Consider the following 15188-nt stretch of genomic DNA (forward strand, 5'->3'; position numbering starts at 1 on the left):
TGTTTAAATGTCTATTTATAGTCATAAGAGAAATAAACATATAAAATAAATGCATCTTGATGCATAGCTGTGCAGGAGTACAGATGTTTTATTAATGAAAATGAATCCAGCTTTTTGTAAGTCATGGCAGCAATATAACATATCATTGTTTGCTCCTCTGCTAGACAGTCCCTGCTGTTTTTACATAGAAATTCCTGTAATACTTAATGGACATCTGGAAGAATTCAGCCAATTAATCGAATTCACGCAGGAGCTAGGCTAATGGCTGTCTGAAAGGCAGATTACATTAAATCAAACTTGCAATATGAATGGAAGTACTTAATCATACATGCAACATTCATTAGACGCAGCACAGCAAGTGTTTTGATTACTTTAATGAAAGATCAGGTAAAGTGCATCAACTGAACAGATTGAAGAGACGGCTTGCTTACAAATGTTTGATTATGTTGACTATCAACAGAAACACTGCCAGTAATTTGTAGCAAAGCATATTTGGAGGAGGAGGATGAAGCCAGTGAACTTGGAGGGGAAGTGAAATTTGGGCCTCGCCTCCAAGCATTTTAATTAATAGTCAGGATAGCAAGATGTAATCAAATGTCATGAAAGAAGCAAAACACATATTTGGGGAATCCTGTATAGCAACTACTAGGGATCACTTCTGTTTGCTGTACTTATAGTCTGATGGTTTTGAGTCCCCCGTGTTTTGTCTGAATTTGGAGTAAACAGCACTAAAGCCTAACTGGAAAAACTGTTTTGAAAACAATCAGATTCTTTCTCGATTTTTTTTTAGTCTGCAAAGGTAATGGTTTCTGCTAAGTGATGCTCTTCCCCTCGGGCCCTGCTGAAGGCACTCTCCAGCCCCCACTGCCCTGGCTCTGTGGCAGGCACTGGCTGACAGGGAGGAGAAGCTGAAGAGGAGCATTGGCTGGGGATCATCCTGAGGCACTGCCACATTTTGTCTTTTCTGTCCTCAACAACCAGCAGAGCGTTTTGCTGTTGCCCTCTTGGGTCACCCATGGATGTTGAGCAACTAAAAATGGGCAGAGCCTCCAGACTGATGAACCTTTCCAGACTCAGTGCTTTATCTTGTCCCTCTGAAGCTTCATGTGTAAGATGGTGGCTTGCCAGGTCCCACTTTGGGCATGAGCAGGGTGACTGATCTCAGAAGCTGATATGCTTTCTAAAAGAGCAGCAGGTTTCTGGGCTCAGTGCTGCCTTTCCTTTGCCCTCCTTCATATTCCCTGCACTGACATGAGCTGCCTGTTCCTTTCAGAAGCTGTCGCCCTCTTTGTTGCTTTTGTAAGATGCAGGCACCCAGTTTAGACAGGGTTTATTTCCTTGTAATGAGGTTTTCCAGATTGTTTCTTTTATGGTGCTGCTCAGCTGAGTTATTTCTAGCTGGCTTTCTGTGTTGGTTTGCTCTCTTCCCATTCCCTGCTATTCCTTGTCACCATCTCCCCTACTCCATCTGCCCCTTTGCAACTGTCCTGATGGTGATGATGGCTCCCAAACTGCCATCAGATTTGCAGTGACAAGGATGTACCTGCACCTCAATAATTCCTGTCATTCATTTGCACAGGCAAGCAAAGCTGCAAGATCCTTCTGGCAGGAGCTACCTGCAGCTTGGGCAGGACCAGGACTGGAGAATTCAGTGGAACCTGAAGAAAATGGAGGAAAACATACACAGCGTGTCATGGAATTGGTGCATGAGAAACATCTTGGGCAACAGCCCTAGGGAACTGCCTGCTGTTCCTCTGAGCCAGAGAAATTTTATGGATGGAGCCAGCCTAGGCACAGAGGCATGAAAAAATTCTTGGGGGTGGGGAGGAGTAGAAAAAGGTAAGTATTTTCCTGAGAGGTTGGCTCCCTGCACTGAGCCCTGCAGGATCAGATGTGCTCCAGAACCAGCAAACGAAGAGGAAGACAAAGCATGGCCACAGCAAAGTATTTTGTGTCTGAAGTTCTTTGAGTGCTGCTCTCTGTCCTCCGGAATCCTCCTGGACTGAGTCCTTTTGGGAACTTCAGTAACTGCAGGTTTTTCTGTCTTGCCTGGACTATACAGGAGGCTGGCAGAGAGATACCCAGCCCAGGGTGCAGCATGGACAGAGCTCAAGAATTTAATTTCTCCCATCCTCCTGCATTCTTATTTTTCTGTCCCTTTGGTTGCTCTCTTCTCAGGCAGGACTGCACACCTCTCTGCATCTGCAGATACATGTACAGCTGCATGCAGCACAGCTGGGGCTCAGCCCTGCTGAAAGCCACTATTGCTACTCATATAATTAATAACCATGACCTTTCTGTACAAGGAGCATCTTTTTCAGTGAATTACAACATATAATGATGTTTGTAGGAAACAGACTGCTGAGTATCTCATGCCAAAGGAAGCCAAAGCTTCCTATTTATGACATGACAAGATCAAGAAATAACTACATTGCAGGCAAATTTGTTGTAGCAAATGGCTTCAACCTTGAAGCTGGAATCCAGCTGAAATCTATAATGAAATAACAAAAATCAGAAAGGTCCTATTGAGGCTCTTGGATGAGTGGTATGAATTTGGGAATGTTGTAGGGAATGCTGGGCTGCTGAGAGGACCTAGTATCCCTGCAAAAGGTTAATGCAGGTGAGAAGGAGTCAATGTAGGGGAGTGCTCATTTGGCTCTGACACTGATGCTCACTTACAGAGTAGGGACGGGAGCCACAGGGTCACTGTCCTCCTCATATCTGTAGTGAAATGAGGCAACCAGGTGCCACTAATTGCCAGGGAGTGGCATGAGCTTGTGTTAAGCCCACCTGTGCCTGACTAAGGCGGGCCCCCACTGCGCATGAGCAGGATTATGGGGCCAATACATATCATCAGCTTAGTGATGGCAGTGTGGCAACACCACCAGCACCATTTGATTTACAAAAAAGAGGATGGCCGAATGTTTTTGTTGTGTCCTTAAACCACTTCAGTTCCACCCAGCCTGAGTGCCTTCACAGAACAATGTTTCCTCCCTTCTCCAGTGGAAAGCTTTTTGTTAATATTTGAGCATTGAGGAAAACACAGCAGCTGTTTCCCCCTCATTGTTTCCCCCTCAAGGCAGATTGTCCTCCGGTAAAACAAAACACAATTAAGGTCCCAGCAAGGTCAGATATATTAGACAATCCATATCCTCATAATGCAGATATTTCCCTCACTGTCTGTCAGCAGCATCAAATCCCCAACTGCAGCAAGATAATTGGCAGCCTCCTTCTAGACAGAAGATGAAATGGCTTGTGCTGCCACCAAAACCAGCCTGGATTTTGTTTGTGTAAGTGCTGGAGCCTGGGGGTGGTATCCCTCATCTACCTATATTGCTGGAGAGTCATGTATCAAGGAGAGGCTTCTGAGGCGGCTTCTGTCTCTTTCCTATTTATTGCTCCTTTAATTATGAACCAGATGTTGGGGGAAGACTTAAAAGACAACTTTATTTGAAATTCTGAAATATGAAAACTTGACCACAACATTTTTTTGTGGTGGGGAGAGAGAACATGAAGGAGAGAAAAGTTCTTTAATCCTTTGCTTATAGTTCTCTTCTATTTTATTTTTAACTCTTATTTTTTTAAAGTTGTGGTTATTTTGTCTTTTATTGAGTGGCCAAAGGCATTGCTCTTTTTCTTTCTGCCCCTCAACCCCCAGAAGAGTTTTTAGGCTTTTCTCTGAGAACCAGACCTCACCCAAGACCTTCTCCCTCACAGTCAGGATTCCTCTCATACATTCCTCTTGCTGTTTATGCCCCAAGACTGTTCAGAAACATCAAATACAGCTGACGGCTTGCTTGATGATGTTTTATTTGGGGACTGCATTACACCTCCTCTCCAGCATCTGCACAGGCTCCAATGTGTCTGGCAAGGAGCCAGCACTGGCCTCCAGGCTCTGCCAGAGACAGAGGCTGGGAGCAATGAGATTCCTACCTCAGATCATGGTCCCTGGGTCGCACGTGGGCACAGGAATGTAGGGGGACCTGGATCGCCAGCTGATGGTGCCATGCTCCAGAGCACCCCTGGCAAACAGATGGATCATCCTCCAGAAGGCAATGAGAGCTCTCTGCTCTTATAGGAGAAAGTATTTAGAGAAACCCAAAGTCTGTCCTCACTTTGAGGAAGATTTCAGGAGGCTGATCCAGCCATCACTGAGTCTGATTGCTGAATCTTGACAAGGCTTGATTGGTCTCACAGGTTTATTTTAGAAACCAGTTTATGTACAAAAGTCCCTTCACATAAAACAAGAATTTTCTGCCAAAAGGGATGTAGGCTTTTAGGCAGTGTGGGGGAGTGTACACAAAACTGTGAAATAGCCTTATAAATTATTTTAATTTTATAGCTATAAACTTTTAGAAGAAGTAAAAGCTGAAGGCAAGAAGAGAAACCCATGCAACAGTTTGGAATGCTTAGAAGATGTGAAAGCCAGATATAATGCCAATCACCAGGGCTGAAGCCATTTCTGAATGCAGGCAGAGAGAGGAAGTAATCTGTAATAGAGTAACAGCCCTGTGAATGGGACCCTTGGCACTGGGAATCAGCACTGGAGCAAGAGCAGCCTGGGGAAAGCAGTATGTTTACTGAGACAAGTCACAAGGTGGTTGCAATAAATTGAATCCCAAAGCAATTTTGCTAGTGCTTTTGTTTAAGATCTGTGGGTGCTGGCACATGCCGCAGCAAGACCAATGATGGGGTGATGGGTTCTACAGTTTTGCGTCTCACCTCAGAAACTGACAGTAAACTGGAGGCAGATGGAGAAGGGTACAAGAAGACTGTGCCATGAGCAAGCTTTGGAGCACAGGGGAGCTGCAGGCTCACCAAATCATGGGCAAGACATGAGAAGTGCAGAAGGGGCAGCAAGTGGGGAGATGAAGCCCTGATTCCACCTCTGTGATTTCAGGAGGGGGGACCCTAAACTACACCCCCAGTCTTCCTGGAACCTCTGGGTCATGTCAGAACATGAGAGTGGAGGCCCAAAGAAACTCCTTGATTCAACTCTGGTCTACAGCTTCTACTGGAAAAATGTTTGGAGTCCCAGTAAAAGCAAAGAGTGCACCTGCTTTCCAACTGCCACATCTTTCCTGTTACTCCTGTATAGGAAAAGGCATCATTGGGTTCCTTACCCTGTGGGACAGAAGCCGAACTGAACATTCCTACCATAGACTGCTTCTGCAGTGTGACAGAAGTGAATAAAACATTAATGGGAACACTGCTTACAAGAAGAAATGGAAAGAACTATTCACATATTGCTTGGAGGAACAGTATGAAACAGTGGATCTGTAACCACAGATCCAGTTATCTAGTGAGAAATGTAGGTGGGAAGTCCCAGTCACAAAGGCCAACACAAATATTAGGCAAAAATAATGCAGGTAGGCAGTGGAGTGACCTAACTGCTCTGCAGTGTGGCTCATCAGTCCCAGTTACAGCAGTTTCTACTAACAAAGGGTGATCTCTAGGCCATAGAGTCTATAATCTAATCTAAAATTCAGTGCAGTCATGAAAATGGAGGAAAAAATGGGACAAGAGAATAATGTAAAACATGATTAAGACTTTGTTAAGCAAATATAATCAGAGCACTTACACAGACCAGTGGCTGAGCGTTTTCAGCAGGGGGGTCAAGGTCTGTTCTTGCATAAAGCCTTCCAATCTTTCTTGTCACTTCTGGAAAGCCTCTCCATCGAGAAGCGCTGGTTCTCCCTTTCTCTCGGTGCTCTCTAATTTCTCCCGCTCGAGGATGCTCCCAAGACGGTGAGTCCGACCGAACTACGGTGCCAGGGGCTGTCAGTCCCTGGGCGAGGGAAAGAGTCAGGCTTTTTTAGCCTGTTCATTTTCAATGGCACGCCATCTTGTGTATACTGCGAGCAGCAGGTCTCCGGGCGGGATCCCAGTGTCCAGCCTTCCAAACCTGTCGCGGATAAATGAGTGACCAAAGAGGAGATGCTGCTGGGGTCGGAGGGGCTGCTGGCGATCCTCTGCAAGCTCACCTCATTCCCCACTGAAAGAGCAGCTCTTCTAAAAAGGCGAATACGCGTTAGTAACTACTGCCTTACTTCAGGGCTGCATAAGCTGCCACTAGGCTTAAGGCACCCACAAACGGGCCAGGAATCACAGATGGGGAGAATGGAAGAGCAGGTTCTGGCTCTTTTGCAGGTTGTTGCACCACACCTCAACCTTGTCTCCTCGGAGCTCGGAAAGCTGTCCGTGGGTGAAGCTACCCAGGGGAGCCCCAGCCCCGGCCATTACATAGACCGTGATTTAGCATCCTCAGCGCCTGCAGCAATTCTGCTTTTGCACGAGGACCTCACCTTTATACAAGATCTTTCTGGCTACTTGTGGAAAAACTCTTGATGTGGAGGTGCTGAAGGACGGAGCAAGCTCCCAGCTCTCGCTCCCTTCAGAGGACAGACGTCCAGAGCGGCCCGGCCCGGTACCGACTTGAACGAAGACTAATGGCCCAAACACCCACCAGTAACATCTAGAGATGCTTCTGCCGGAATCCTGACCGCCCCCTCGGCCAGGGGGCTGAGGACGTGTCCCGGCGTGGGGTCCCTCCTCTCTCAGACCCCCGCTCCCGGTCCCACACCTTTCTCAGTCCCGCGGGACGCTGTCTCCCCAGCTCCGCACCGCGGGGTGCGCTCCCGAGAATACCCCACCCGGCCCCGCAAACCGAACCCGCCCGCCCCGGCAGCGGGGAGCCCCGGCAGCGGGGAGCCCCGGCCCGGCCCGGCGCGGCCACCGCCTCCCCCCACCGCCAGCGCCGGCCCCAACTCCTCATTGGCCGCGGCCGCCGGAGGGCGGAGGACGCCCGGGCGGGCGCGGGCGCCAGGGGTATAAAGGCCGGGCGGGCCGGTACCTCCTCGCTTCGCCGCCCGTCTCGCTATGCCGCGTGGGTTCCTCGTCAAGCGCAGCCGGCGCCCCGGAGGCTCCTACCGGGCGCTCCCGCGGGAGCGGGACCCAGAACGGGACCCGCCGCCCGCTCAGCCGCCCGCCCCGCCGCCGCCCGCCGCCGGGGGCAGCGCCGCCGCTAGACAGGGGGCGGAGGAGGAGGAAGAGGAGGAGGGCGAGGAGGAGGGCGCCGCCGCTGCCTGCCCTACGACGTGGCCCCCCGGAGGCGGTGGCCCAGGGCTCGCCCCGCCGGAGGGGCCGGCGGCGTGGGGGGCGGCGGGGCCCTGCAGCGCCGCGGGGCCGCGGGCGGCTCTCTTCGAGCGGTGCCTCAGCTCCCCCGCCTCCGCCGAGTCCTTTCCCCTGGCTGCCTCCTTCCCGCCCGCCGAGAAGCTGCTGCTGCAGCCCCGCACGCCGCTGCCCGCCCCCCCGCCGCCGCCGGTGCCCTCGCTGAAGCGCCCGTCGCGGGCCAAGGCGCCGGCCAAGAAAGCCAAGGCCACGCGGAAGCTGAGCTTCGCCGACGAGGTGACCACCTCGCCAGTGCTGGGGCTGCGTATCAAGGAGGAGGGGCCCGAGAGCCGGCCCGGGCCCCCGGCGGGGCGCACGCCGCTGGGCGAGTTCATCTGCCAGCTGTGCAAGGAGCAGTACGCGGACCCGCTGGCGCTGGCCCAGCACCGCTGCTCTCGCATCGTGCGCGTTGAGTACCGCTGCCCCGAGTGCCACAAGATCTTCAGCTGCCCGGCCAACCTGGCCTCGCACCGCCGCTGGCATAAGCCGCGTCCCGGTCCCAGCACCGACGGCTCCCCCGCCCCGCCCGGCAAGGAGAACAGCCCCGAGCGGCGGTCCCGTGGCCCCGCCGCGGCCCCGCAGCCGCCGCCGCCGGCTCGTCAGCACCGCGGTGTGGCGGACAGCGCCGGCAGCGCCCCGGCCCCCCACGGCCCCACTCCCGGCCACGGCGCTCCTGCTGCCGGCCCCGGCGGGGAGGCGTTCGCCTGCCCCTGTTGCCAGAAGCGGTTCCGGCGGCAGGCCTACCTCCGCAAGCACCTGGGCACCCACGGGCCGGTGCGGCCCGCCACCTACGGCCCGCCCGAGCGCGGGCAGCTCGCCTTCGCTTGCCACCTCTGCGGCGCCCGCTTCCCCTCGGCGGACATCAGGGACAAGCACCGGCTGTGGCACGCTGTGCGGGAGGAGCTGCTGCTGCCGCCGCCGCCGCCTGCCGGGCCCCCCGAAGGCGGCGCGGGGGGTGGCGAGCGGCCGGGCTTCCCTTGCAAGCACTGCCCCGCCACCTTCTTCAGCGCGCCCGGGCTGGCGCGGCACGCCAGCAAGTGCCACCCGCCGGAGAGCAGGCAGGTCCTGCTGCTCCAGGTGCCCGTCCGGCCTGGCTGCTAAGCCCGCGGCCGCTCCCCGATGGGATTGCGCCGGGAGACCGGGTCAGCTGAGCGAGTCCTGTCCACGCTGTAATTCCTATGGAAAGTCGCGGTGTTCACGGCTACGCAGGCGGAGGAGCCGCCCGAGGACTCCCGCTTCCCCCCGCCTCCCCGGCCGGTGGGTAGAGAAACTCGCCCCCGTGATGGCAGGGCAGAAGCTGTCGCCGACGGGCGCTGTCGCCGTCGCCTCCGCGGGCTCGGCCGCAGCCTTCGCATGGGAAGGAGGGTGGCTCTGGGACGGGCGGAGGACGGCTTGCGGGTGAGGGTACGGCCCCTGGCTGGCGGCAGCCCCTGCGAGCGGCTCCTGGGATGCATGAGGTGCCGGGGAGGCTGGTGTCGGCCCGCTGAAGTGTATCTGCCGTAGTTACTCCCGGTCCCAGGGCAGAAATACAGCTGTATATACGATATTTAAAGAGAGGAATTATTTTTCGTGAGAGAAGGAGCCTGATCTAGTGACCTTGTCTTAATAGCCTTAGCCCCCAAACTTCAACATTTAAGTTATGTGAGGTGTTTTGTTTGCTGTACTCTGTACCAAGATAGTCGAGAAGGTAAATGTTCATATTAAGTCAATGTCAAGTCATATAATAGCTAGCAAAACGTATGAAAAATTAATCGTGCTGTGTTTAATTAAAATACGAGGCGTTGATCTTCTATAGCTAAGTATGCATCTCCTGCTTAACTCTGTGTTTCTGTACTCTAGTGACCGTGCTGTAGGCAACATGCAGGTCTCCAGCAGCCGCTTCCGAACGCGCTCCGTTAGGGGCTCCTTAGCGGGGGCTCTGACAGTGGCAACGAGCGCAGCCCGGTCTTGCCAGAAGGGGCAGCGAGTGGCCCTGCCAGCCCCCGTGTCCTGGGCAGGCAGAGGGGCCCGGTCTGCACCAGGCCTTTTTGGGCTGTCTCCGGCCCCTCTCCCCCGTGAGCCGCACTGTTGCTGCGAGCTCCTCCGAGTGTTGTGAGCAGCTGGCATCGGAACCTTCAGCAAAACAACCCACAGTGTGTATCCCTGGCTTTAATGGTGGTCTGGCCACATGCTTTGAAATACTGTCGAATTTATCAGCTACTGACATTTCAACTGGTATTTATTTAATTTATTAATTTTATTTATTTATTTATTTTTTCCACGTACTAGTGTTTGTTTCCAAATGTGATAGCAGATGAAGCTAAAATTAAGGGCAAGCAAATTCAACCGTGGATGTAAAACAAAGTTCATGCCTTTCTTAAATTCAGTAGGACAAAGTGGGTCAGCTGTTGATTTCTGAAGAACCAAATCGATCCCAGCTGTATTCTTTGTTCTAACACTCTAAAATGAGCATGCAAAATATTTCAGTCTTTTTATTAGCATCCTCTATAGCAATTATTTCTGTAGTTCTTACATTTTGTCACACACAACAAAAAAAGTGTGTATCATGCCCTATGGCTGAAAGCAAGTGGTAAGTGCTTTATTTTAAATGTGCTTCATGGACTTCCTCATTTTAGTTCCAGGACCTTGACTAACTAATTAATACCATATAACCTTAAGCAGCCAAGGTTTGCTGTCTGACAAAGGAGGATAAACTCAAAGCTTGCTCTTTGCATATGCCAGAAATAAAGCATGTTATTTTAAGCTGTGCATTTCCCCATCATTTGTTGGTTATGCATTTAAAAGAGTTCTCTCTGGAGAAGGTCATTATATATTTTAAAAATCATCACTCTCCTTCCTCCACTTGTGCAAAGACAAAGGGCTCTGCACCACAGAAACCTGATGATTAGGAACTGCTCCTGCAATTAGCACTTGAGCAGCCAGCCTGCAGGAGGGAATGTCCTGGGCTGTGCACTGCCTGTGGAGCTACGTGTGTTGTACTTACTAGACCTGGGGAAGTTTTAAGTACAGCATTCTTGCAAAGGGTTAGGAAAGAGCTCCTAAGAACTTGTACTTTTTATTACAGGTGAAAACTAAGCTGTGTAGTGCACTTAACTGCTCCAAGTGTAATATGCTATTCTTCTATAAATTAGAGTAAGGATCTAATAATGGAGGCAAATCACTAATATACAACAGGTGGTAAGAATAGTTTTATTGTATTATTAAATAGCATGTCTTTTCTTCAACCATTACAAATTTGTAGATACTACATGAATGACAATACATAATTTATCTTTTTATTGTTGCCCATATGATATATTTACACATGCAGTTAGTACCGATGTCATGCTACATTTTGTTATTAGCATTTTGTTGTTTGCCAGACTCAAAATGTGAGCATTTCATCTTCTGTAGGAAAACATCTCTGGGTGGGTGGAACGCATGTACTAATCTGCACTCAGAGGGTTGGAATCATTGGCATTTCAGTCCAGGCTCCCAGAGGGTGTTCCCTTTTCTTCCCTAATACACATCATCGGAGCAATGAATTTCTATCAGGAAAGTGCTTTTTTTTTTTTTTTTTTTTTTTTTTCCAACTGTAAGAAACAAGAATATACATCTAGACCTAGAGCAGCCCAGTGATAAAGGCTAAAACCCGTGAAACTTGATGGCATTTACTACTGATACCACTTGGAAATGCAAACATTATAAAAATATTTGGAAGCCAAGCGTAAGTAGAATTTCAGCACAGTGATTTTTTTTTTTTTTTCTGGCATAGATTATGGCATCACCTGCACAGTTATGAAATTAGATGTTGCTTTGTGAATAAAGAGTTGGTGCTACAAGCAAATTATTTCATTTGGACTCTGCAATGCTTGAAAGGCTGTTGTACTATTTTATTTTTAACATAAATAATCTGTACACATCCTGTGCATTAACATTGTGACATCTGACAGAGACTTTACAAATGCAACTTCAGTTTAAAATTGTACATTCATTTCCAAATTGTACATATTTCTTTCTTTGTTACAGAGGAAATTGCTATGGGGCACAATAAATATAGTGTAATCAAACTGCAGTTTCCAATTACATATATGACTCAAGATCAACCAGAGTTAAAAATGAGTACTATTAAGATACTGTAATAATTCAAGAAGGTAAAAGATGCAGAGGACAAACTGCACTGAAAAAAAAAAAAAAAAGGCAGCCTGGAGTTTGATTAAAAACCCAAAATCTAAAATATGAAAGTAAAATTCCAGTGTCACTGTTTAAAATAAACATACAGAAAGGAGGTATGCAGGGGACGGGTGCACACACATTAGAGATGTGGTTGGTGAATGTGGTGGTGAGGGGCTGCAGGAAGGTGCCCAGCATCTGGTACCAGGAAGCTGCAGGCATCTCCCCCTCTAGGACTTGTTGGCTGAGCCAGAGGAGCGGCGCAGTTTCATGGACATGCGGCTCTTGCTAGTCCGAGGAGACATTGGAGAAGCTAAGTCTGTTCCATCCACCTGTGCTGTTGCTGCTGCTGGAGTTTCTCCCGGCTGAGTCTCTGGGCAGAAGCCTGCAGAGGACAGCAAGAACCAGAGGGGTCAGTGCAGCCTTCCATGCTTTCAGCCCGGGGTCTATTCACAAGGGGCAGAGAGGCATTTCAGTGCTGCTGTCACTCCCACAGCATCTCCTAGCCCTTTACCAGCTGTGGGTGATGGTACTGCTCATGGAGCCAATAATGACTACCACAAATCCACTTCTAGAGAAAAGATGATGCGAGATACCACTGAACTATGGGACTGCAGAACCCCCATTGCTCTCAGCACCTGAAGCAGCACTGAAGTGGGCAATGTTCTCCCGCTAGCCAGGAGAACACCTCCAGCTCCCTTAGAGGGATGGGGAGTTATTTAAACCACAACCCAGAAGAAATTTCTTTAATGAAAATGTGAAGGTTAACAGCTCGTTGTGCATGAAGGGAGCTGTAGGAATGCAGCTGAAGAGGTGGAGTGAATTGGGGGGTGGGGGTGCAACTGGGAGAGCAAAACACCTTCTCCCATCCGGCAAATTCCTACAGGGTCCACAAGGCAGAAGCTTGAACAGATCATACTAACTGGATGCACTATACATTAACATTTCTTTGTAAAATGAACAAGATGAATTTAAGATAATGGTATGTAGCTCGTTAGCCCAGAGCTATGGGCTACAGTGGGCTCTGAGTCCTCACTGCAAGAGGACAGGGCTCTTCCTTACAAATAGCCCATCTCCGAACCTTCTTATAGAGTTACAGAAGGAAAAGGAAAAAATATGAAATAAAGACTACTTTCTCCTTCCAAGTACATAAAACTAACACTATATACTCAAATCCACAAAACTAAACTGGATTTTAATTCCCCATTTAGAGACTGATAGCCTGACTGAACTCAGCTACCTCAGCTGCCACTGATTGCTACTGACCCATATAAATTATGGACAGACAGAAACAGTCCTGCAGAAGTCAATGGGGAAGCCCCTGCTGACTTGACTAAGCCAGAACATCGCTATTTCTTCCACATTATTCCTGGTAATTAGTTAAAACAATAATTTAATAATCAGAACTGAAGATCCCCCTTCTCTCAGTATATATTTCATGTATAAGGGGTTAAATTAGCCCCTTAATTTATCCCCTGAATTTTAACCATTCAAAATTGATGATTATTTATTTTGAAAAACTCCTCTAAAATCAAAGGAGGTCATCCGGTGAGAACTCTAAGAGTGTATTTAAATATATATTGCCATAAACCTCTATGATTTAGCTACCTGGCTGTCCTCTGCACCTGGTCCATCACCTGCCTGCTCCAGAAGGATGGCATGGTACATTCTATCTTTTTCAAACCAAAATGACCCATTGAAGTGACAGGGAGGAGAAAGGGCTGTTATTTGTTCCCCAGCTGGTGACAGTAATTCTGTTCATGAACTAGGTACTTCATTGCCAAACAATCTGGAAAAGCTTGATAATGCCTGACTCACTGTGCCTTACAGAAAAAAAGCAGGCAGGGCAACATGCACTCTCATTTTCTGAAATTCTATCTTGTTCTAATTTTACAAGGAATTCAAGCATTTCAAATGGTGGAAGTTATAGAACAGAAAAGTTGTTGTTTTGCACAGCATACCATTCACAGCTAGCGTGAAAGACCTTCCGTTTCAAGCCTTTGCCCTTTACCTTGATGTGGCCAATGCTTTCTAGTGGAGGTTTTGGAAGGAGAAGAAATATCACAGCATTTCTTTCTTTGTTGAGAATGAAGAAGTGATGAGGAAGGAGGAGTGGAAAGAAGTGAGGAGGGGGGGGGAGAAAAGATAAAAGATAACAGGTGTGAGACATGAGACACGAACTGCAGAGATTGAAGGGTATTAACAGATGAGCACAGAAAAAGGAATTTCGAATTTCATTATGCAATTGCTGCTCATGCTACAGGTTAAAGAGAGCGATGAGTTAGTTATGTGCGATGAAGCAACAGCTCTGAAATCCAGGGTCATACTTACCAACTAAGCATTACAAGAAAAAAGGAAGAGGGAGAGAAAGAAAAGAATTCTATAACATTATCCAGATCCAGCAACCTCATTCATAGCAACTGAGATACATCCTGAACATTGACTGAAATGCTTACTTAAGATCAGTGAAAACAGTTAAATACCCACACACATACACACAATCAAGAAGGAGAAACAAATGGTAACTCAATATATGGCTTCTGCTCTTCAGCTGTTTCATATTAGTAAATATGCTACATTTATAGCTAGTCTCCTCATGAGACTCCTGAAATCACGTAGAAAAGAAAAAAACATTGTATAGTTAGTCTGCATTGAAGTGTAAAACTCCAGTGTGAAATTTTGTCATGGGCTGGATAAAGAAATCCTTAAGATATTATTCCAATCATATAGTGAATTTTTGTTTCTAATCCCTGGAGACAGAAGCACAGATTCACATGCAATACCATTAAATAAAACAAACAAAACCAAAACCCAACAAACTGACTTATTGCTACTTAAGAACAGAAGTCATATAAAGTGATTTTCACATCTGAACATACCACAACAGAAGAGTGAAGAATAATGGCACTTAAAATATATTTAAAGTTTGATGGCAATCAACAGTCTGATTAGTAACTCAATTTCTTTGGATTTTAGATAAGCATATATATCTATATATGTATACATACGCACATACACACATGTGGATATTAAGTGACGTGTATAGAAATCTTGCAGGTTTTGTTTCCCCCTCACAGCTTTAAAATCTTCATTGTAAAATGTTATTAGGGGTAATATTCTATACAATTCTATTCTTCTATTATCTAAATACAACGTGCATTCTCTGATGAAATATTTTATTATCCAAAATACAAAAATGGGGTTAAACAAGAAGGCTCTATTGACAGCTGATCTAGAACCATAAAGTTGTATAAAAAAACCAAAGTAGACATGTTAGGATTTTTAGGAGGCTGAAAAATGTCAGGAAGTGATCTGGATTTTTCATCTCTGAGACCTGACAAGTGACAAATATCATAGCCTGATGAGCTATGATATTTTGGGGCCATAATGTAAAGCCTTCTCAATTGCTTCTGAACAAGGAAGTGGATCAAGAAAGTTGAAGTGCGACATTTTCATCCTCCATTTGAAAATTTTAGCATCTTCTAATACTATGTTATTTATTTGACTCAAACTATTGACATGTAAATGGAATCCTATCTACACACAGACTGAGTTAGAAGCGAGATGAGTTGGAGGAATCTGGAGGTATCGTAAGACTCGCATTGGCATCACTCATCTCACTTGTCAATTTTGACTTTCAAAGAGATGAAAAATTCACCAACAGAAGCCTGACAGGGTGCTTCCTGGTAAGACTAATCTTGGTATGTCTAGCTTTATCACACCTCATTGTCTGAACCCTGAGTGTCACCTCTGAGAATGACTGCAGAGGAAAATACAATTTCTATACGTTGGTAAATTTTGATGGCCTTTTAAGATACTTCAGCCTCCCTGCCTGATCTCCAGGGAAAAGGGCAATAATTTTTGTA

At 47.8% G+C, this 15188-nt stretch overlaps 2 protein-coding genes across 7 annotated transcripts in view; one reads left to right on the forward strand and one right to left on the reverse strand.

The window, feature by feature from the left end:
* Positions 1–6879: 6879 nt before the first annotated feature.
* On the forward strand, positions 6880–8271 carry INSM2 (INSM transcriptional repressor 2). Its single transcript, XM_030451906.1, has one exon. The coding sequence runs from the start codon at positions 6880–6882 to the stop codon at positions 8269–8271; it is 1392 nt and encodes a 463-aa protein (XP_030307766.1).
* Positions 8272–10345: 2074 nt separating this feature from the next.
* Positions 10346–15188, reverse strand: part of RALGAPA1 (Ral GTPase activating protein catalytic alpha subunit 1) — a 125104-nt gene continuing 120261 nt past the window's right edge. For 2 of the 6 annotated variants that reach the window (XM_030451638.1, XM_030451639.1), the window contains one exon: positions 10346–11707. In XM_030451638.1, the coding sequence (XP_030307498.1) occupies positions 11553–11707 (155 nt within the window). In that variant the 3' untranslated portion in view covers positions 10346–11552. Of the gene's footprint in view, positions 11708–13653; positions 13657–15188 lie in introns of all 6 variants that reach the window. The other 4 variants (XM_030451642.1, XM_030451641.1, XM_030451644.1 and 1 more) reach the window with 3 other exon arrangements.

This window comes from Calypte anna, chromosome 5A (assembly GCF_003957555.1).
Source record: "Calypte anna isolate BGI_N300 chromosome 5A, bCalAnn1_v1.p, whole genome shotgun sequence".
In the NCBI taxonomy this organism is placed as follows: Eukaryota; Metazoa; Chordata; class Aves; order Apodiformes; family Trochilidae; genus Calypte; species Calypte anna.

Bases quoted from the DNA above. Each gene is read 5' to 3' on its own strand.
- INSM2 (XM_030451906.1), top strand. From the start codon at position 6,880: ATGCCGCGTGGGTTCCTCGTCAAGCGCAGCCGGCGCCCCGGAGGCTCC.